General features: G+C 40.7%; 2 protein-coding genes and 1 long non-coding RNA gene across 4 annotated transcripts in view; 2 read left to right on the plus strand and 1 right to left on the minus strand.

The window, feature by feature from the left end:
* Positions 1–1,010, plus strand: part of LOC143355326 (uncharacterized) — a 3,703-nt gene extending 2,693 nt beyond the window's left edge. Inside the window, exon 3 of the mRNA XM_076790063.1 lies at positions 1–1,010. This exon is cut by the window's left edge and continues 1,861 nt beyond it. Within this exon, the coding sequence (XP_076646178.1) occupies positions 1–563 (563 nt within the window). The 3' untranslated portion in view covers positions 564–1,010.
* A 1,486-nt stretch (positions 1,011–2,496) lies between these two features.
* Enoph (enolase-phosphatase E1) lies at positions 2,497–15,598 on the plus strand. Of its 2 annotated transcripts, XM_076790053.1 has the most exons (7): positions 2,497–2,748; positions 3,991–4,092; positions 5,219–5,409; positions 5,783–5,915; positions 6,335–6,458; positions 6,533–8,011; positions 15,260–15,598. In XM_076790053.1, the coding sequence occupies exons 1-7, from the start codon at positions 2,644–2,646 to the stop codon at positions 15,367–15,369; spliced, it is 2,244 nt and encodes a 747-aa protein (XP_076646168.1). In that variant the 5' UTR covers positions 2,497–2,643; the 3' UTR covers positions 15,370–15,598. The 2 variants fall into 2 exon arrangements, with proteins under 2 accessions (XP_076646168.1, XP_076646167.1); XM_076790052.1 differs by lacking the exon at positions 15,260–15,598 and having other exon boundaries at positions 6,533–9,766.
* Positions 12,649–15,245, minus strand: LOC143355321 (uncharacterized). Its single transcript, XR_013082484.1, has 2 exons — positions 14,002–15,245; positions 12,649–13,903 (listed from the first exon to the last, which is right to left on the minus strand). It is a non-coding gene; the product is annotated as an uncharacterized LOC143355321 (long non-coding RNA).
* Positions 15,599–21,867: the final 6,269 nt, after the last annotated feature.

Here is a 21,867-nt window from a genome sequence, read left to right on the forward strand (position 1 = left end):
AGCAGAAACCATGGCACGAATGCGGAGAATGTGACGAAAAATTTAAACATCAAATGTCTTTGAAAGCCCACAAAGAGAGGGTACACGAAGGCAGAGTAGACCCACTTTATCAATGCGATACGTGTAACGCTAGTTACAGAGTTAAACAGCTTTTAGTGAATCATATCAAGAGCAAACATAGCGGCGAAAGACGCTACAAGTGTGCACAATGCGAGAAAGGATTTAATGATACAAAATCTTTGTATAATCATGTGCTGTTACACACTGGAAAGAAGCCGTACGTTTGCGAGTATTGTAACATGCGTTTCAGGAGAAAAGATTCCAGGGATCACCATCGTCGAAAGCACACTGGTGAACAACCTTATCAGTGTCCAGACTGCGGGGAATCATTTTCTACTTATAATAATAGATCTAAGCATCGAAAACGTGAACACGGTGAAGATCCTGAATGTCCTGAGTGTAGGGAAAAGTGTAGCAATCAACAGGAAATTAGAATCCATTTGAATAAGCATCTTGGAGAAAAATTAAAAGAGTTACAATGTATAAATATTGAAGAAACATAGCTTTAAACTTCTACAATATTTAATTGTAGTGATTATTGCTGATATAACAGAATAAGTGAAGTCTCGCTATAAACGAAGGATTAGTGAATCGAACTGATTTTCGTTAGCATCAGTCGCAGAAAGATACTCATAAATTTGTCGATACTTAACGAAAACACAATATTTAATCAATTATTTTCGCACCTACGAAATGATGTGAAGATTTGTGTTCTGACTGATGTTCATTAAATTTCATTTTATTTATATCATTGTCAAGTTTTGCACCGTTGTTTTCGTAATTTTGTATTGTTTAATATTAAACTGCGTGTATTGTATAATAGACAATTGTATAATTTATTATGTACAGAATGTAATTGTAATTTTTCTTATTGACTTATATACAGACTATAGAATAATTCATTCGTATTGTTATATAAAGACTGTTAAAAATAATTTATGATGAATAAAAAAATTAAAATATTGCTTATATTTTTTAATTCCGCATTTTTATTATTCCGTTTGCTTTCTTATTCGATATTAACAAATTGCGATAATAATAATTTAATTTAGTATGCGTTAGGAGGCGGAAGTCCTTCTTTCTATCAAAATTCAAATTGTTGTATGTACGAAAGAAGAAAATATTTTGGAGCGTAAACGAGTTACTCTTATTTACCGACATTGTTACAACGTAACAAAGGCATGGATTAATGTCGATTATTAATAATGTAGCGTGCGCAGAGGTTTTATATATAGCTATCATCAGCGTACACGTGCAGTTGGGACAAATGTCAAAATTTAAATGGTTGCGCCTCAACGTGCGACGCGGCGCTGTCTCGCAAAAATCAGGTGGTCGCACTTACCAGCTGTGTATTGCTACCTTGTATTCGCGATACGCTTACCGCATCTTCCAATTGTACACATGCTAAATAAGAAGTAGCTGCGGAAAATCATGCATGGATCGCGTATTCTGCGATTCTTCGCCTTTGAAAATCTTTTAAACCTTTCCGATTGTTCGCAAAATCAACAAAAATAACACATGGGGGGACTACTTCCCCGCGGAGTAATATCGGAAAACGTTCGAGCAAGTCAATATTCATTCCGCTCTTTCGCTGTAACAATACATTTGTTTGCGCGATGAGTATACCGAAAAGAGAGAACGCGAATTTTAAAAGGCTCTGACATAGAAATTTCTTAAAAGTCTAGCTTTCACGAACGATCATTCAACGAAATAATTTTTGCGGAGGAATAACGTCGTGCTGCGATCGCACAGACGCAGGCCAATCCCGTTCATTGGCTGAAGGAAGCGAGCGATTCACACGAACGCAAACGCACACTTCTTTGCAAATACGTATTCACCAATACGGTTACACGATTTTCGTCCAGACTTCAGGGTCGTATCAATCGAATGCGAAACCCTACCAATCGTTCTAAAATTTTTCATATTTTCAGCTATTTAATACGGTCAAATTACGTTCCTAGGTGATTATACTTGTTCAACGAACTATTCTACACAAGAGTAATTACTATTTATGAAGGTCTGATCTATACTGAAAGCCATTGTTGTCAAACGCTCGAGATTATTGCGATAATCATTGACACAAGGCCGTCGCTGTTACTGCAACGAGATAGTTCGTAGTATTTACGAAATTTTGTATCGTTAGACGTATAAGGATCGCGAAGATCAACGGTTATTTATTAATTATTTATCATAGAAGGAATCGTGCATCCTGTAGGTATCCTGGAATGAAAATGAAGAAAAACGGCATCGTGAAGGATGTTCGAACTTTCTGCGTTTGGTAAAGTGTTGGAAAATGTGGTTAGTTGGATGAATGGTGTCGTTTATTTGCTAAAATAGTACCACATGTGCAAATCGTGGTGACGAGTGCCGATTCGCATAACTACGATCCTGGCGACTCGGTGTAAGTAGTGACGAAGGGAGAGGCAGGTTCGCGCACACACACGCGCACACCGGCGCAGCGCAGGCAGCGAATTTACTCGCCGGCTCTCAACAAGAACGCGTCGACATATACACCGTGCTTGAACGTACCGAGGTGATATATCTGTTATTTATCCTACGGTCGAAGGCGAGTCAATCGTGAGAATGGCCGGGGAGAAGCGTACTCAAGACCAGGAGGAGACCTTGCTCTCGGAAACGGTGATCTTGGTTGATATCGAAGGCACCACGACCAGCGTGAGCTTCGTGAAGGTAACAAAGACCATGGCCGTGAGGATAGAACGCGCCCTACGGTTCTCGCATTTCACCGGTTTTTCGGCTCGTTTTCTGACAGTACCCGTTGATCCGAAACAATCCCGCGTCACGATTCTCGCGGAGAAATCGCCGAACGATACCGTATCTGTACCTAGAACGCGGAAAATTCATGATCAATGCTTTCGCGCGTGTTGTACGCGACTCTCGCGGAGCAGTATGCCGGCTGAAATCCAGTTCAGTTTCAGGTTTCTTGTCCGTGAGACAGCGAGTTTCATGGAAGGTAACAGCCGCTGTTTCCCCGTACAGAAACACGTTTGCGACTCGTTGTATCCGATTTTTGACACCGGGATTTCGTACTGCATTCACTCGCTCGACTTTTTCCGCATAATACCGTATATCCTTCCCCGCAGGATGTTCCAGTGCAAAACAAACCGAGCGTGTTTCGCAAAAATAATCGGCTGGTCGTCCGCACCAGCGATATACAGGTCGCGGGCCATCGTTTCGCAGCGCTTTAACGTGCGAGATTTTTCAAAATAACGGATACTGTAACGGCGCGTTACACGTTTAAGGGGTTAGAATACTGTAGAACGCCGAAAAGGCAGGCTGTTTTTTTTTATCTTGGAAAATTACGATAAAAATAAACACACGTAGGATTAGGGCTTTTGATAGTTTGTTTAATTAGGATGTGGGTAGTAACGAATGCTCGGTAGATTTAAAGATGCGTGTCATTCTTGGTTAAATGACGCCTCGACAGAGAACACCTTTTGGGATGATTATAAACTATATTTTATTCTATAGGTATTAACCATGCCGTTTCTTTATATTAAAACAAAATTTAGAGAATTGTGTTTGAACGTTTAGCCGGTCATTTTTGTTATTTATATTTTGAGCAAATGATTAAAGAATTTTTTGAAATCGAACGCCAATGTCGGAGCAATGTTGCAACAAACAAATGCAAATTTTTCAGAAAACGATTAATTTTGTATATTTTCTTTTTTAAGTTTTGTGTAGAGAAAGCACTTCTACAATTCGGAGTCAATATACACACGCTCCTAGTGTTTTATTTCGAAAATTAGGTCGTTTTAAGAGCTCGGACCTTCCGTATTTGAGTTTTGGGGGTTTAAACTAGCGTTTTCAAAATTTTTACAATATTTGCAATTTTTTAAAAATTTTGCAACACCTTAGTTCCGCAACGAATGTCGGACTTGCGGATGTATTTACACTCGTCTTCATTTGCAGGATGTTCTTTTCCCGTACGTACGAGAAAATTTAAACAAATATATCGAAAGTAAATGGGAAGATGAGGAGTTCAAGAAGGATTTCGAAAAATTGAAAGAGCAGGTAAATATTGCAAGTGCAAAAACATGTTTATAGAACATGGCTGACCTACCTCGATAAATAATCCCTATTTCTTTGTTTGGTATTATTGAAAGATTCCTGGAAGGAGCATACAGAATTCTGTGCTGTTCAATAGAGTGGTATTAATTGTTTACAGCCTGTATACAGGGTGCCTCAATAATTGTGGCATAAATGGAAGCAGAGTGATTTTTTGCGAACAAAAAAACTAAAAGCGGAAAATATACAATAAAATTTTGTTCAGATTTATTTTTTCTCGGAAAATTGCTGTGCTATAAATATTGGAGGACCCTGTATATTTTAGTTTGGTCAGCATTCGACAAATTTTAATATTTTCTATGGATAAACACACTGTAATACAATAAATCAAGCTGTATAGGTTCTAGTAATGAATTGTGGAATGTGACCAATGGCATAATAGGAAAGAGGCAGCTGGTGGTTAGGAGGTAGAGACTGACCTGAGAAAAGTCTTTGTCCCAAAAGTTTACTACCCCAGCCTGCACATGTATGAAACATGAGATTCAACTGACATAAGTTCACTGTGTCACCCTAATCATTTCAATTTTAACTTTTGCTTCTACAATTGTGTACATTTTTCCGATTATTTCTTTGAAAATTGTATATATTTTTTAACCAATCATTTAATGTTTATACCTTTAAATAATTTTTCAAATACCTTTATTTTATATTACCCCGTCTGTCCCACATTATGGCACTTATTTTTGAAAAACATTATAATATCGGCCATTACGAAAAATAGGATTTTTTAAAAAATTGGATTATATTAATTAATACAAATCGATTGTTTGAGTAGACATTGTCTTTCAATGTAAGACTAATGTTGCTCCAGTAAATATTTTTTACAAAAGAGAATCATCAAACGGTATTCTGCAATTAGAATTGCAGAACAAAATTAAAAACAAATAAACCACAGTGCAATAAAAGATGGGTGATTACACCCGTGTTGTTCTTAACGCAACACACAATACTGTTAATCATCGAGAGTTAGACTTTAGAGTTCAAAATCTTTAATGAAGTTAATTAAACAAATTTACATATACCATACTTTGGTATGTTTTTCATTCAAAACAAACTGACACCTTCATTTTAGGCAAAGAAAGATGAGGAAGACAAAGTTGATGGTGTTGTGCCAATTGCTGGTGCTAACACGGATGAAGAGAAGAAATCATTGGTCAAAAACATATTATGGCAAATGGATGGTGATCGAAAAACTGGTGCACTGAAACAGTTACAGGGACATATGTGGCGCGAGGCTTACAATTCCGGAGCAGTAAAAGCACAGTGAGTTCTTCATGTGGTTTATCAAAGTATATTTATAATTAAGGTATGCTGTACTGTATATGCTACGGAATAATTGAACAGTATTAATAATATATTTGTAAGTGTGCTACAAATGTATGCTATATACTAACATATTCCCACATTGTATTACTATATACTACATATTTACTAACACCAAGATGGTATGCCATAAACATTGGCTTGAAAATAAATAATTATATCATTGTCTTCAATGTATGTCATTGAGTCATATTGCGAGGTGAATATGTTGTGTAAGGGCTCACTTCAGTTTTACAAATATACAAAATTAGTACGTGAACAATTAAGCAATGAATTTTTTATTATGTTAATAATAAATTAACTATTTAAATAGCGTTTATGAAGACGTTCCAAAAGCACTAGAAGCATGGACGAATGACGGTAAAAAGCTCTATGTCTACTCAAGCGGCAGCGTTGAAGCGCAAAAGCTTCTCTTCGGACATACTACAAATGGAGATTTACTCAAGGTATATTATATTCTACAATGTGCAATTACATGTAAAAAGTGAACAGCATTCTTCATAACAATATACAGAATGAGTCAACAAGAATTTTAATCCGAAATAATTCGTTATACATTCATTCAATCAAAAAATGTGAGTCAGTGAAAAAATTCGTGCCCGATCTCTTGTTGTATTTTAACGCAAAATCGGGCACGAACTTTTGCACTCATCTAATACCATCCAAGACAGCTGTTCGGATGAATAAACTTTAATTTTTTAATATTGCGTACTCTTCAAATTGTCAAGGTGACATAAACCAATCGAAGTACGCGCATTCGTAAAGTATGTTTCGATCAGATTAATAAGTAATGAGTTATTCGGACGAAACAATTTTTATTGACTCATTTTATGCGACACAGAATAATGACGAGCGATTACTTTAGTATTTCAGCGGTTATTTTGATACCGAAGTAGGTGCAAAGCAAGAGTCAAGTAGTTACAAGAATATATTAAATAAAATTGGAGCAGAACCATCGAGCGTGATTTTCCTCACTGACATAGTCAAGGGTTAGTAATTTTTCCACAATATTAAAACAATGCAGTGATGTATAGATAAAACAATGATCTTTTTTCCACAATAGAAGCGGCAGCAGCTAAGGAAGCCGGTTTATCAGCGATGCTGGTAGAACGCGAGGGTAACGTTCCGCTAACAGATGAAGACAAAGTGTCCTTTACATCGGTCAAGTCTTTCTTGGACTTAACATTTCAAGCATCCTCGAAGAGACAGAAGCTAGAGATAGCAGAGACGCAAGAGGCAGCAACGGCCAAGGAGGCAACCGCCAACAAAGACACCTGTGAGCCGATGGATACCTCGGAAGACGTTGAGATGTCCGACGTCAGCGAGAAGAAGGACGAGAAGGTTGAGGCGAAGAAAGCAGAGCCTGTTCCAGCGGAGACAAAGGAAAGCGCGAAAGAAACGCCGAGCACAGAAATGAAAGTGGACGAACCGATGATTACCGACACGAAGGAGACGCCGGTTACCGAAAGCGTGGTTGAGCCCGCGGTAACAGAGAAAATAGAGGCCCAACCGTCAGATGTGAGTACAAAACCAGACGTTCCCGAAAGCGTACCTGTCGTAAGCAATACCACCGAGTCGACGACATCATCGAAGGCAGACACGGATAAGCCTACGCCGACCGAGAGCGCGTGTAAACCAATGGACACAGAAAAGGTTGCAGAACCCGCGTCTGTAACAGCCACTTCCACTGCCAGTGAACCCTTGGACGTTGCAACAAGCGAGCCTAAATCAAAGTCTGAAGATGTTCCAAAGTCTGAAGAAACAAAGTCTGAAGAAACAAAGTCTGAAGAGAGCACGGTGCCCGATGTAAAAACTAATGAGAGCGCGTCGCAAGAGAAGAGCAGTAGTAACAATGTAGAAGAGAAAGCCGAGGAGTGTCCTAAACCTAAGTCCGAGAAGGAGGCGAGCGAGGAGCCCGCTGAGAAGGTGGTAGCCAAGCCCAGCACGGTGGTAGAGCCTCAGAAATCGGAGAGCGAAGAAGCCACGGTGAAACCTAAACAGGAAGCGGCGAAAGCAGACGAGAAACCAGTTGAGAATGGCGACGTCCCATTAACCAACGTAGAAAAAGTGACCGCGCCGACGATAACGGAGTCGGAGGCAACCAGTAGCAAAGCGGACGCGGACGCCGAGGCGAAAAAATCAACAGAAACGGAAACTAAACAGGAAATGGAAACGGAGCCTGTCAACGACAAAGTGGCTAACACAAAGGAGCCAGAAGAAACGCCGGCGGCGACGGCGACGGCGACGGCGGCGGCAGCGGCAGCGCCCGCGAAAGAAACTGAGGAGAAGGAAGCGAGTGCCGACGCGGCAAAACAGGAGACTAAGGAGAAGCCAGTGAAAGAAGACGTTGTGGTAGACGAAGTGAAGGACACGAATACAGTGGATTCTGAGAAGAAGAAGTTGAACGGTACGACGCAGAACGGAGACACCGATGTGCCAGTGTCGGATGACAAATTGCACAGAAACGGACTGAACGAGGGGTCATCGTCTGAAACGGTTAAGTCGTCGACGGCCAGCGAAAGCACAACGTCTGCGCAGAACGGTGAGCCAGAGAGTTCCTCCGAGGCGAACGCCGAATCCATAAAAGTCAAAAAGGTCGTTGATTCCACGGTAGCCGACGGTGCCGGCGAACCTGACGTTGTTCCCCCCGTAGTTGTAGCTGCGACGTCTTAATCTTGTTCTAATACATTTTAAGAAGTCCTTCATACATAACCCCCAACCCACAATACTTATCCGCAGGTATAAACTGAAAAAGTTGGCTCCCTACACCTTACATAAATCGTATGACGTTAAAAGAAGGTAATACGTTTTAATTTAAGATATGATGAAGTTCATAGGATTTCTATTTCTTCAGAAAAAAGCTACGAAAAAAAAATATATGCGAAGGGACACGATGATACGACATCCGCAGCGTGTTTCAAATTCGATTATCTTTCACGGCTAAGTAACTTGGACGCATCATGCTTGTTGATTGTGCTCATCCAGAGAGAGAAAGAGAGAGAGAGAGAGAGAGGGTCGTAAAAGGTTTTTTGTTTTTTCGTATTTTAAGTCGTTTAACTTATTCCATTGATTGTGTTTTCGGCCTGTATCGTTTATTTTCCTTTACTCGGCTCGTTTACTATTGCGAGAATGAATTTTTTTACAATTGACGGTATGCATTTGTATTCTGAATTGTCTATAGATAATCGAACGTGTCATTCGCTGTACCAAGTCTGTTTACAAGTATTTTTCATTTTGTCTTCTCAGTTCTTCCTTTTTTTTCTATTACAATTTTACAACGTGAGATCTTCTTTTCTTTTATACTGCCTAAACGGAATGTAAACAGTATGAGAACTCATAGGATAGGAAACTCATCACGGACGGAGTATGCCGAAATACCGAATGTATGTACCCCTGTGCCAAATGAATGAATTTGTCTGTTTTTTAATGTTCGCCCCCCCCCCCCCCCATTTTTCTAATGCGGTTCTACACGTGCGTACAGCGTTGAACGATTCTTGCTCGATGAATTTTTAGTTTCCTGCGACAAGGCAGGAGACACTTTTTTGAGACTATTATGATTTTTAAGACTGAATTGATAATGCCTCGAACAAGTAGCTGGCTTTAGACTATACACTATATAATTTTTGCATACTCTTGTGTACTTAATTTTATAAACGAATGAAAAAAAAAGAAGAGAGAAACGAACATACACACAGTGATCTTCGAATCACAGGCCCGATGCCGAATAAGTTGCGGTCCTCTATTGATTTTGATTCGATCACGTGAGCAAATATTACTTATTCGCGTCCCAGCGGCCAACAGACGTGACTTACTTGATGTTTCATACATCGTATTCCTATTTTTTCTTTTTTTGCGACATTTATTTATCAAAATGTATACAATCTAGTTTGTAATATCTTTTCAACTACGTTGGCCTACACGCAGCACATATTCTTTATTTTTGTTCTCTAGTTTTCTTGTTTTTTTTTCTTTCCCCCTTTTATTTCTCTTTATATTTTGTATCGTAATTAATAATCATCGATGTTAAGTCGTTATCGAACGAGATTGGAATCAACTGCATCGCGTTCGCGCGTTTGTTTGAAAGATAAACAAAAAAAAAAGAGCAACAACTAATAAGAACATAATACATCGCGAGTATGCGTCCCGCTCTTTAGTATGTATGTGTAATAACGGAACATTGGTTTTTGTTTTTTCAAACTCGATTCACTTTCATTCCTGCGATCTAATGTGGTCTGTTAATGTGGTGATCATTGTTTCTTTTTAGGATTCGTAAATTATTCTCCAGATTTGACAAGGACTCGTTTATTTATTTATTATCCATTCCTGCAAAATTGACTGTGATTTAACGATATTAATAGACATAGGGAAACTTGAAACGACTCATTAATTACTCACGCGTAGCGCATTTTCATTTTGTTTTGTCTTTGTTTTTTATTTCTTTTTTTGGCAGGCTACATTGTATTTAACGTGCCTATTATTACTGTTATTACTATCTCTTTTCACTGGCAAAAGCAAATCCATACGCATCCTGTCCGATTCAAGTCACTGTGACGACTGTAGACAGTAAGAGACTGTGAGCGAATCAAAGTTTACACACGCAAACACACTCTCACGCACATACAAGTACATACACACACATGCACACTTACACGATTTTCTTAATTCTCGTGCACTCGACCGTATTTCGTCGGCAACGCTTTAATGCTAAGGGAAATCCAACGATCCGCAATGAGAAGCATAAACGAGACAAACGATGTGCGATGTCCGAGTGTTTTAAACTTCGTTATCTATAAGTACATGTATAGTCACTAACGATTATATTGTGAGACTCGAAACGAACGCATATTTTACAGGACACTTCGACAAACCTCGCATTTATTTATATAGTGTCCTCCGCGACTAACAAGAGAACAAAAAGAGATGGGAAAACCGATTTTTTCGAATGCTCGATCAGTTTATGGCGTTGCACAAAAACCCACCCCTTCGACGACTATCGCTGAAGGTGGCGAAGGGGTGAAACGGAACACACAGTATATTGTATTCACGACCCGGAATCGGAAGTGAAATCGAATTCTCGTGACTCCTTGTCAATGACACGAATGCCCGGAGGGGGGAATCATAGTTGTAAGAGACCGGTAACCGATTCGAATCGGTTTCGTTTCGACCCGTCCACCCCATCGAGGTGGACGAGCGAAACGATTCTGAATCGGCGAATCCAACAATCACGGTTGCAATGTTCACTGAATCGCGGAAAACAAACAAAAACAAAAAAAAAAAAAGAAAGAAAGAAAACGTGTCTCGAGCTGCTCAAAAACTGCGAAGACGCGACTTTTACGGAGACACGCAGCCTGTCCTGCGTAACGACCACGACCCGTTCAACAGACCACCAAGTCTAGATAAACCGTAATACTGCCGACATATTGCCATAACGATGAATTTTTCGAAACCGTTCATTTTGATAACAACTCGTATTTTCGTAAGTCTATCTCGCCTCGCGTAATTTACAGATGTGTGAATCGACTGCCATCGTTGTAATAAAAGAAATCGTAAGCCGCCACTCGGCGGGAAACGGCGGGGCGCGCGCGAGCTCGCCCGATCATTCCCGGTTGACTTTTTCACGGCATCATCACGCTAATCATCGTCTCATATTATCCATACCTCTTGTTGCGTCGATAGCCGGGGGATCGGCGTACTTTCGGCGCGTCGCCGACTCCTGTCGCTCGGTTTTCTTTTACGGATGCTCAATGTCAACGAACCTGTGTAGCTTTCTTTGGAACATGTGCGGTCGTTTAATTATTAATAATAGCGTGGTTAATGTTCTAAGTTCAGAGGGCGTTCGGCACCCCGCGGCTCGGCGTTTCTTCGTAAATCGGAAGTGTCTTTTCAAAAAAAAAAAAAAAGAATTGTCTCTCGAACGTTTCAACTTCTTCTCGCGATTCAGCGAGACAGAAAGAGGATCGATGAATCTCAGCGTCGAGCCGCGAAGCGTCGAAGATGTTTGTAAGTTAAACAGTGAAATGTTCCGATCGCAACGTCACGAATCACCTCGGAGATTCAGACAGCAACGTTTAATATACCCGGTGTGTGATACGGCAGCTCTTATGCACAGAGTGTCTCACGAGGGTGCAATCGAGAAGCGGATGATCCAGGTGGATCGGATCGAGACCCGTCGATCCTTGTCCGGCGTTCGCGGGGCTCGTTCTCGAGGGGACGAGTTTTGAAGACGCGCTCGTTATACGAAAATGTATACTAATAATAATTTATAACGAGAAACACTATTTTCTTGTAAGGGACAGAGGAAGTCGCCAAGTACTTCTGTATTTCTTTTTAAGCCTATTGTTGATCGCACACCGTCGAAACGAGTCTCCTCGATGACGAACCTCTGCGCAAAAGACAGTTCCCCGCGGTGTCGATTCGGTCCCTCGAATTTTTACTACAGAATCTGCCGTTTGTACCGTTAATTATGAGATACCCTGTATATACATATACTAACGCAACTTTTCGTTCCACGTACGTATTTATTAGCGAGGAAAGATCATGCGCACGGTCGCGTGGCCGTTTGATTAATTGCCTTGTTATTTATTATTTCACGATCGAACGGAGATCGACCGATCCGGAACCTCCAACCAGCCACGAATGTGTTGCGTCTTCTTTTTCGGAGAAAAACAAAAAAAGAACAAAAAGAAAAGCTGAAAAAATACGAAGAAGCGCGCTTCGCAAGTTCCTCGAATCCACGGACACATTCTTTTCTTCTGTTTCCTCCTTTGTTCTTGCTTTCGAATCATTCGAACTCGTGAATACACGCAGTTGTGGGCTTTGTAAGCGGAATTCGCGGCGACACGATGATTTTTCGACGATCGCCTGGGCTTACGAATCAAACAGCTGTACCGAGTTGTATGCGTATAAGACTCTCGTTGTCCTCTTCAAACTATTAGATACCTTAAATAAGACGTTTTTAAGTACCGAGGATAGGAGTACCGACAAACAATAGCTTCGTAACGATTAGCGAGTTTTATTTGTAATTCATTGGCTATTTTATGTAATACGTCAATATAAGCGTAGGAGAGAATGTACGGACTTAATTGACTACTTTTTAACGATCACCTTCCGACGGAGAAGTCTTTTGATTAGGGGACTCCCCGAGCCTCCGTCGATTTTTTTCTTTTTCTCAGCCTCGGCTGTCTTCGCACGTTTCTCCTATTTCATTTTCGCTCTTCCTTTCTTACTTCTCTTTCTGTTTTCTTTTTTTCTTTTTTCGACTTTTATGTTACGAAACAATTGTAGCTGTACCATTCTGCCGGTTTTTTCAGTGCTCTAAACGACTAAAACGTGTGCGTGCGTGTGTGGATGTGTTCGTGCGCAGTTGTGTTTCACGTCGACGGCACACGAAACAGAGATTTTCAGTTGGTCGCGATCGGTTCACCGATCCACGGGATCCTTAATACACGTTCCATCGGGCAGAAAGAATTCTAAACCCCTCCTAACAAACGAAAAAAGAAAAAAAAAGGGAAACGAAAAGATGATTGTACACTGTACAGACCGAATCCGATGATTCTGTTCTCTCTGAACTCTCGACTGCATACGTAGAGCAAAATAAACAGATTTTGCAACTAGAACCTGAAGAGCCAGAGCATTTCTTTCTTAAATCGTTCCTCGTGTTTGTATATGACATGCTCGTTTGATCGAAATGAGAGAGAAAGTGTGTGCGTGCGTGTGCGTGTGAATGTGCGTGTGTGTGTGAGGGAGAGAGAGAAAGGAAAAAAGAAAGAGTATTGAAATCACCGTCATTCAGTCATTGAAACGTACTCGCAGATTTTGTTTAGGTGTATATATCGTGGTATTTGCATTATTAAACGAAGAGTAAGAAACGATTAGCGTCCGTAAACTCTAGAATTAAAGGAACGAATATAAATATGATTAAAGAACAAAAAAAAAAGTAATGTGTATCGATGTACGTGATTTGAAAAAAAAAACTCGAATTGCCCCGGCGTATTGTTTCTGCGAATTGGTTCCCACGCTATACCCTTGTCCCGAGCTAGTCGATAACATTAGGTGCAACTGCATTTTCGCCCCGATCGATCCCGAGTGCTAGTCATTCTACTGCGCGCACTGGAACACTATCAATTTTCCTCGAGCAGCCGATTCATTAGATCGAGATGTGAAAATCTCTCTCGGACGACAATTTCCGTTCTGAAGCAATAATACGAACACCGGATGGAAATCAACGTTTCTTTTCTTTCTTTCGACGTAATGTTAAGAACAAGATGTATCGAATATTTGGTACTTGAAATACATATTGTTCGAATGTACGGTATAGTTGCTTCCTCCATAATGTCCTTTATTCGATCTGTGTATTATTCATTGAAAGGAAGAGCGGAAAGCATAGACTGCAGAGATACCTTATGCATCGTGAATATACTTTGATTAATTAAATCTACCGAACAAGGATGATTTCAATTTTACATGAAATAGGCAGTAGGTATCAGACATCTTATAATTTTTTAAAAAGAGATTTATCCCTTATGCGGTAACAAACAACATGATACTGTCTGTATTCTGATAATGTGAGGGATTTAATTAATGGAACCCAGGTGGTATTGTGCTGTACAGTACCATAAAAGTAATAAACAATGAGAACGCATTGGCTAAGCAGTATTAAGTAGCCAATACATTAGAGTAATTGTCCAAATGGATTTTCTTGAAACAAGACCAGAAAACACTCAGTTTATATTTTTACTTGGTTAATATAATTATTGTACATATAGTAACGCTGTAATAATATATTGACCAGCACAAAGGATTATGGCGAGACAGTAGAAAGAATGAGTTGACTCATTTTCCCTGGTTAGCAGGTTAAGACATAGGGGACACTGCAGCAAGAACAACTTTCTGTTTGACCCTGTTCTTGAATTACAATTACATTTCTGCCAAAGTCAATCGCAAAGTGTAATGGATGCCAGTGAAAAGTTCGACAACTTGTTTTGAAAAAAAGCTTTGAAAGGTTAGCAAACTGTACATGAAGTTCTGTAGTTTCGCATTCAGCCCGATGGTGGCCGTTTCGAGCACTTCGTATGAAGGTAAGCAGCTGTACTCCGGCAGAATACAAAAACGACTATAACTCAGGAACAAGGTCGAACAGGGCACACACGGTGGTCATATATGAACTTCTTTCATTGCTTTTTGTCTCTGCCCGTTCGCCTCGAACTGCGTGTCCCCGTGTTATGAAACACCCTGTATACAATTAAAGGCCGCAAGCATTTAAACTTTCTCCTACTGAACGGGGAGGCCTGTCCGTATATAGAAAAAGAAAAGTGTTGTTTCATAGTCGCTTCAGTTCGAAAGGTTTTACTGCACGCGATGCAAGTCTGAGGTTTTTCACCGGTGCAAAGAGGTTTATGCGCACGGCCCACCACTGTATGCTTTAAAAGCTCATTTCTTTTTACGTTACAAACAATATAACCTCTCTTCTTTTTCATTGTTAGGGTTAGCTGGATGATATCTCTCCGGGGTAGATGTGTAATTCTTATTTCTCCATCGCGACTGTTTCGATTCATTGCACCCTCTGCACACCCGGGCATTTATTTGGTTAAGTGTGCCCTTCTATGTTGATTTCCATTTTCGTGTTCGCCACAGTTCGCGTCTCACGTATCGCTAATATAAAATCTAAACGTGGAATGGAACTGCACGCGCTGTTTTATGGGGGTATTAACGTGCAATGCTTTACCTTTTATTTTTATCTCTTTTTAAGGCAAGTGCATTTATGCATCCCTTTCTTTATTATATGTTTTAGTTACAACGGAGGTCAGGTTTGGTTTCGAAACGACTTCTCTGAGAACATGCACATGCTTGGCCGTGTATATGGTAAAGTGTGATTTTGTTTCATATTTTTGTATAAAATGATGCGCAGTCGTTGATACTTTATGGTGTTTTCAATTTTTGAGACTGTATAGTGACGAATACCAAAGATAAACTATATATATATATATTAATGCATACAATAACGTATATATTTTACGTATGCATATATATCTATCATACTTGTACATGTATTGCCGCTATTTTTAACTTGAAATAACAATAATTAATCAATAGAATCTATTAATGCTCCTATAATAGGCAAATATAATAGATGAAATAAATATTTTATCATTAAATATTTATATTTAATATTATTCTTATCATCTTACATTCGTATAATGATAAAATTTTATTGTGTCATTCATTTTATTCCTTTGGGTTGAGTTGGTTGCAACATTTTATGGGAAACGTTTATCTCGTGGTTCTATAGGGACAATACTAATATAAAATTTGTAGTAAATATTTATTAGTAGCTATATAAGGGAAGCAAATTCCTTTTGACAAAATATATTTTTTTATTTGATTTTTATGCTCGTTCATTTATCGACTGAGTAAAATTGCGAACTCAGAGCTTCGTGCTACCGCCACCAGACAGAGTTGCCAACACTGTTTCGGTGAGTGCCAGAAATAAAGTTGGCGCAGACGACATTTTAATTGCTCAATTTATGAAGATTAAAATGTTAAAATTGTGTGTTTAATAGTATTAATTATTTCGTAATTACGTAGAATATTCAAAGTTACGTAGCAATAATCATAGTTAACAGTATGTAGAATGCTTCACAGTGTTCTATTCATTTAGGTCTATATGACCTAATCTACTATCTACCTCATAATTTTTATATTATTACTTAAAAGGTTATAACCCGATTTACGATACTATCAATTCTTAAAAATGATAACAGGTAGAAATTCTTGCAATATCTTTTACATAATAAATTATAAGTATTTACATATGATAAGAGAAAGTATCCATTTGTAGTTGTGAACATTTTTCATACTTATAAATATTACATCAAAAGGATCCTAAATTTGTTGAACGTGCAAAAATAATTCTGTTTAGAAGCAATGCTTGTTCAAATTCTAACGAAACTATAGTATCTTGCAATATGATGCAATAGGTTAATTGTGTCAAACGCATTTCATACTTCGTTTTTTCTCACAAAGAACTCAAGGGACGAAAAACTATTGCTTGTGCGCATGCGCTGAGTTACGACTGAGCTTCAAACTACGCTTCTAATTACAATTTAAATTCTTACGTAAAAGATTGTGTACCTCCATTCGTATCGTTAACATATATAGTTATAATTATAACACTTGGTATTAAAATAGCTAATATATTTTATGGTACACGTAAAGAGTATATATGTTATAATTTCCATCTTTGAAATTAGTTTATAGTAAATTTTACAAAACATGCTAACAGTTTTCAAAGATTTCTGCTTATAAAAAGGAAGCGTTGTATGAAACATAACAATTTACAATTCGAGGAAACGTAAAAATATAATTAATTATACATGATATTTCGTTTCTTGCTTTTTTAAGACAAAAAATATTTTCACCATATAATTACGGGAGATAAGAGTATCGTATAACCGAGATGAAATGTTTTATTCACGACAAGTCCGAAATTACCCACGTTTAATTTTCTAAGTACGACAGGAGCTGATGACCGATGAAAATTATGAATTTAATATCGGAACATTAACAGCGAAGTATGTATGCATACTGAGATATAATTTAATACTTGAATTAATATTCGTATTCGAAAAATTCGATACTTCTAAATTTTATTAATTAAACGGCACGGTAATTTTAATTAGTGAAGTGGTAGTAATGCTGAAACGTGTTTTCAGAATCACTGTTTGCTAAATTAAATTCGGTAAATTAAACACCGACTACGAAATTTAGTTTAAACCTTTTCACTACATACGATCGCTGTGGGTACAGTGTTGTGCGAGATTTTAAATTTCGCGGGCCTCTGCTATTACGTTCCGAGTAATGAATTTATATGTTTGTCTGTTGCGCGCCTCTCGTTTTATTTATTCGAAATGTTATCGGGTGTTTCAATTCACACCGGTGATAAACAATTTCAAAGAGAGAACCGATTGATAAGTCCATTCATTACGCTCGCCGGTCGATAAATATGGAAATGAACCACGGGAAGGCGGGATTTTTACTTGAAATTTTAAATACTGCCCTCTAGGAAACACCGAACCTCCTTCCGTAATTATGGACACAGTAATCCCAGACGAGAGACACGTAAAAATTCGTTACTATAATTCAAAGAACATTAGTACATTTAAAACATATAAAACATGACAAATCGAGATACAGTTTCGCAAACGATCCTGAATTTATTTCTATTGTTATCGATCCTGGCGGAATTATGATTCTACGTAATTCGGAGATTTGAATACAAAGGCAAATATAAGGCCGGGCATTCTCGTCCTCGATAACTGCCCTAACCTTACTCATTCTTTTGTTCGAAAACCAATTTCTCAGCAAGAGAAATGCATAGACTTGCACGCAAGTGCGACTCGAGATTGAAGTCGAGGTTTATCCCGATGGTCACGCCGTCGGGAAAATTCTGAACAATGTACCGAACAGTCCTGGTAACAATATCGCAAGGCTCGAATCGGCGTGCACAACGTCTCGTAAGAGCAGGAGAGCGGAACTCGAACAGTCTTCTCCTTCTATTTGTCGGACTGCCCTCTCATTTGCTGGCTCTGCGTCCCTCTGCGACTCTCTCTCTCTTTCTCTCTCTGCTTCGTCTCTCTTGTACCCTATACACGTGTATATATCTCCATCCTTGTCCCACTTGCGTTACGTGTGTACGGTTCTCGCTCTCCGTCTCTCTCCTTCTCGTTTCCTCTGGATAGGATGAGATCGGGCTATGAACGTACACGACAGGATTGGACCAACCTCTGACGTCATTGCGTGGACCGACGTATCTCGTCGACGATTGTCGAAAGCATGCTGTTCTCGCGCCTATACATATATCCACCTATGGCAATCAGCGGCAAATTCAAACACACGGTAAACTTGGCTTTCTTTCCAGTCGCGTTAATCGGGCGCCGCTATTTGATTTGATCAACGATCCCAAAAATCTAATCGTCCAGCTTCAAGAAGAACTTTTAATCGATCTATGTGGTTTACAGGAGATTACATTGAAATTTTGTTGGAGGGACTCGGGATATGACGCGAGGACGAATGAAAGAAAGAAGAGTGACGAATTATTAATTTCTCTCATGAAGAGCGAAGCTCTGGCGTTTTAAATATGGATTTTCACGGTCCGCGTATTTTTCGCATGCATACACATCCTTCGTTTCTGCTCCTCACGTGGTAACTGTCTTGCCGTAGAAAAGGTCACGATACGTTTTGTAAAAGCCGTCGGACTCAATTTTCCCGACAGTTTATTGGTAGAGCTTCATTTATGCGTATCTGGACTCTCGCGTGAACGCAACCGAGGAGAATTTAATTATAACTCGTGAATATCGTTGCTTTCGTATAAATAGGAAACTTGGCCCTTTCAACTCGACGGGGAATTATAAAGTTTCAATACTTTACCGCGTAAGGATATTTTAAACGGTGGTCTAGATATTTCATACTGGAAAGCCGCACGCAGCCGTTCAAAAAGATTACCCGCCTTCCGAGAACGTAACTCATCACGCGGTATAGAATGTCTGACGAATTGAAATAACTTTAATGCCGAGGTTCTGCACGTACGGATAGGACGTAACATTCTACTGTCATTTAACATCTATGGAATGTATAGGTTTTTCGAAAACCTTAATGTAAATAATCTGTTAATATTTCCACCTTCCGTTCTTGACCCGGATACGATATTCAAAAATATCCTACACAAAAGGTCCTAAGATATTAGTTCAGCAATTGTTTAGTCTCTGAATCAAGAAATTGTGTTTTATTCGTGGAAACCACAGTTTCAAGGAGCACATTTTGCAATAGGGTAAATGTACCTTATTTCGGCACCCTCGCAGTAGTCCTGGACATAAATTGCTAAAAAATAAGAGATACTAATACTCTTTTATAGAATATTTCTGGTTTCCAATGTATAACTTTATGTCCTCATATAGAAAATTTAGAAAATAGTATATTAATAATAACAACGCTGAAAATGCCTAACTGCTAGCCCTAAATTAAAGACGCCATAGAATCTAGAAATAGAAACTGTGACCGATATAATACGTTGGTCGGCAACGATGGTAAGATTGGATTGATGCAAGTGATTTTGAGCGACGGTAGTTGTAGCGTTAATATGATATTGGTAAAGTAGACGGGTCCCGTGAAAAGAGGACAATGATTGGCCTCGCTCAAGATGAATGACATCGAAGTCTGCGTAAGCGACTACGTGCTTCGATACCGAGAAACATCAGTAAGAGTGCTAGCCGTTGAAAACAGCAGAGGTTAGGTACCGCCAGGACGGTGCGTTCCAGGCAGTAGAGAGAAGAGTACCCGGAGAGTGCACCCGGGACGGGTAGGTAGGTATACATAGGTAGAGCGCAGAGGCAGAGGCAGAGGCAGAGGCAGACGAGAAGAGACGACCGCTTGAAATCCCTCTCTCCTTCCCGCCTTTCCTGCCTGCTTCTCTCTACCGCCCGTCCGCCATGCCACTACGAGCGAGCGAACGTACAGCTAGGCCGGCACAGTCCTGTAGCCCATTTGGCATTTCCCCAGCTATAGCGGCGGTCCTGTAGCCCATCGTTGTTATCGTCCCGCAGCTGCATAAAGTCGGCTCTGCCTCCCCTTACTCCTCTGTCCCTCTCCCATCCTGTCGGCCCACCGCCCGTCCACTCCCCTCGTCAGTCTGTTTCGCTCAGCTCACCGCTCGACATCAACGTTTCTTCCTCTATCTCTCTCTCTCTCTCTCTCTTTCTCCCCCTTCTCTGTCTCTCCATCCTTCCTTCTCTCACCAGCCTACCGACCCGATCGTGTCGCCCTCCTTCCTCCCCCCAATCGTATCACCGGTTCGACCAATCCCCTTCCTTGTCGCCCCATGAGCTCTCTCGTCCGCCGCGCCGTTCACTTCTCTCTCCCACGAGCTCGCCAGCCTGACGTTTCCCCCACCATCGTGTTCGCTCTTTCTCTCTTGCTCGCTCTCTCCTACTACTACTACCACCACCACCACCACCACCAACGTAGCCTTATTCTACGTCGTTACCGCGCTATCCCCCACACACACACAGAGAGAGACATACACACGCGCAACGAACGCGGGGCATATCGGTACCACGTTTCTACAGCGACGCTACGGTGGCGCCGCCAGCCAGGGACGCCTCGAAACGTTTTGCACCCTCCTGCCTTCCTCTCGCCTCACCGCAGTCCATGTACCGTCGACGACGCCTGATGCTGCCGTGCTGCGGTATATACTCGCCCGAGCACGCCGTCCTTGTCGTTCTATCGATTCCCCTCCCTTACCCTTCCCCGTATCGCTCGTACCCAACCTCTTCTCTCGTCCTACTCGTCATGTACCCCCTCTCACGCTTTTCTCTCTTCTCCGCGTCTCACTGGCAGCCAGCTTGCCTGTCTGCTTGCCTGGCCAGCCTGACTGCCTTGCCTGCCTTGCTCGTTTGCTTACTTGCTTGCATGCTAGTCTGTCCGCTAGGTTGCTAGCCCGCTTATTTGGCTCTGCCTGCCTGCCTGCCTGCCTGCCTCTGCCTGCTTCGTTCATCCTCTGCGTCGCTAACCTTGGTGGAGAATAACCCGCCGTTCAATTCAAGGAATTATGATGGCCCCTTGCTTCTTTCTCTCTTTTCCTATTTGCTAGTCTCCTCTCTTTCTCTTTTTCGTTCTTTGTCACTAGTTTCTTCTTCCATCTCTCTCGCTGCCTTCGGGACCAGTACGATCCTTTCCTTTCCTTGGCTTGCCTCGCTCATTCGCGCTGATATTTACGCGCCTATGGGCCCCGTGCAACAAGCACCGCCATCACGGCAGCCTCCTGAACGACGACGATATTCAATAATATGAAACGTAGTCCATGGTGTGCCGTTCGGCGATCCCGTGGCATGATTATTAGGCGATTCTTTATATTTAGCTGAGCCTATCATGTTCGTTGCACAAGGCGATCGCGTCGCGAGGCAAATTCAATTCTCGAAGTCGATGCTGCTGCTAGCATCAAGAGCCTTCTTGTTGCCTTGCGGAAAGAGCGCCATCGCTCGGCGATGGGGAGCGCGCGCGCAAGTGAACGGCCGCGATTCGAGGTTAGAACGTTGTAAGATTCGTTCCCAAAGCCCAATCTCGCATTTTCCATTGGGCAATTTAGAAAATGCTTGCACAGGCACTGGCGTTTGGTAACAATCGTCTCCGTTTTAACCTTGCAACCACCACGCTCCCGCACAATTAACTCCGAGTACACCCGATTTATTATTAATGACGAACCCGGAGTAAGACAGCGTCAGGTACGTTCCCCAAACTTTTAATTGGAAATGGATCGTAGCAAAACAATACCGTTGTTCACAAATTTGAAATAAAATACGCACATTGTGGCATTGTTCGCTCTTTCCATTATGGCTCGGCGCTAAG

This window comes from Halictus rubicundus, chromosome 6, assembly GCF_050948215.1.
Source record: "Halictus rubicundus isolate RS-2024b chromosome 6, iyHalRubi1_principal, whole genome shotgun sequence".
Classification (NCBI taxonomy): domain Eukaryota; kingdom Metazoa; phylum Arthropoda; class Insecta; order Hymenoptera; family Halictidae; genus Halictus; species Halictus rubicundus.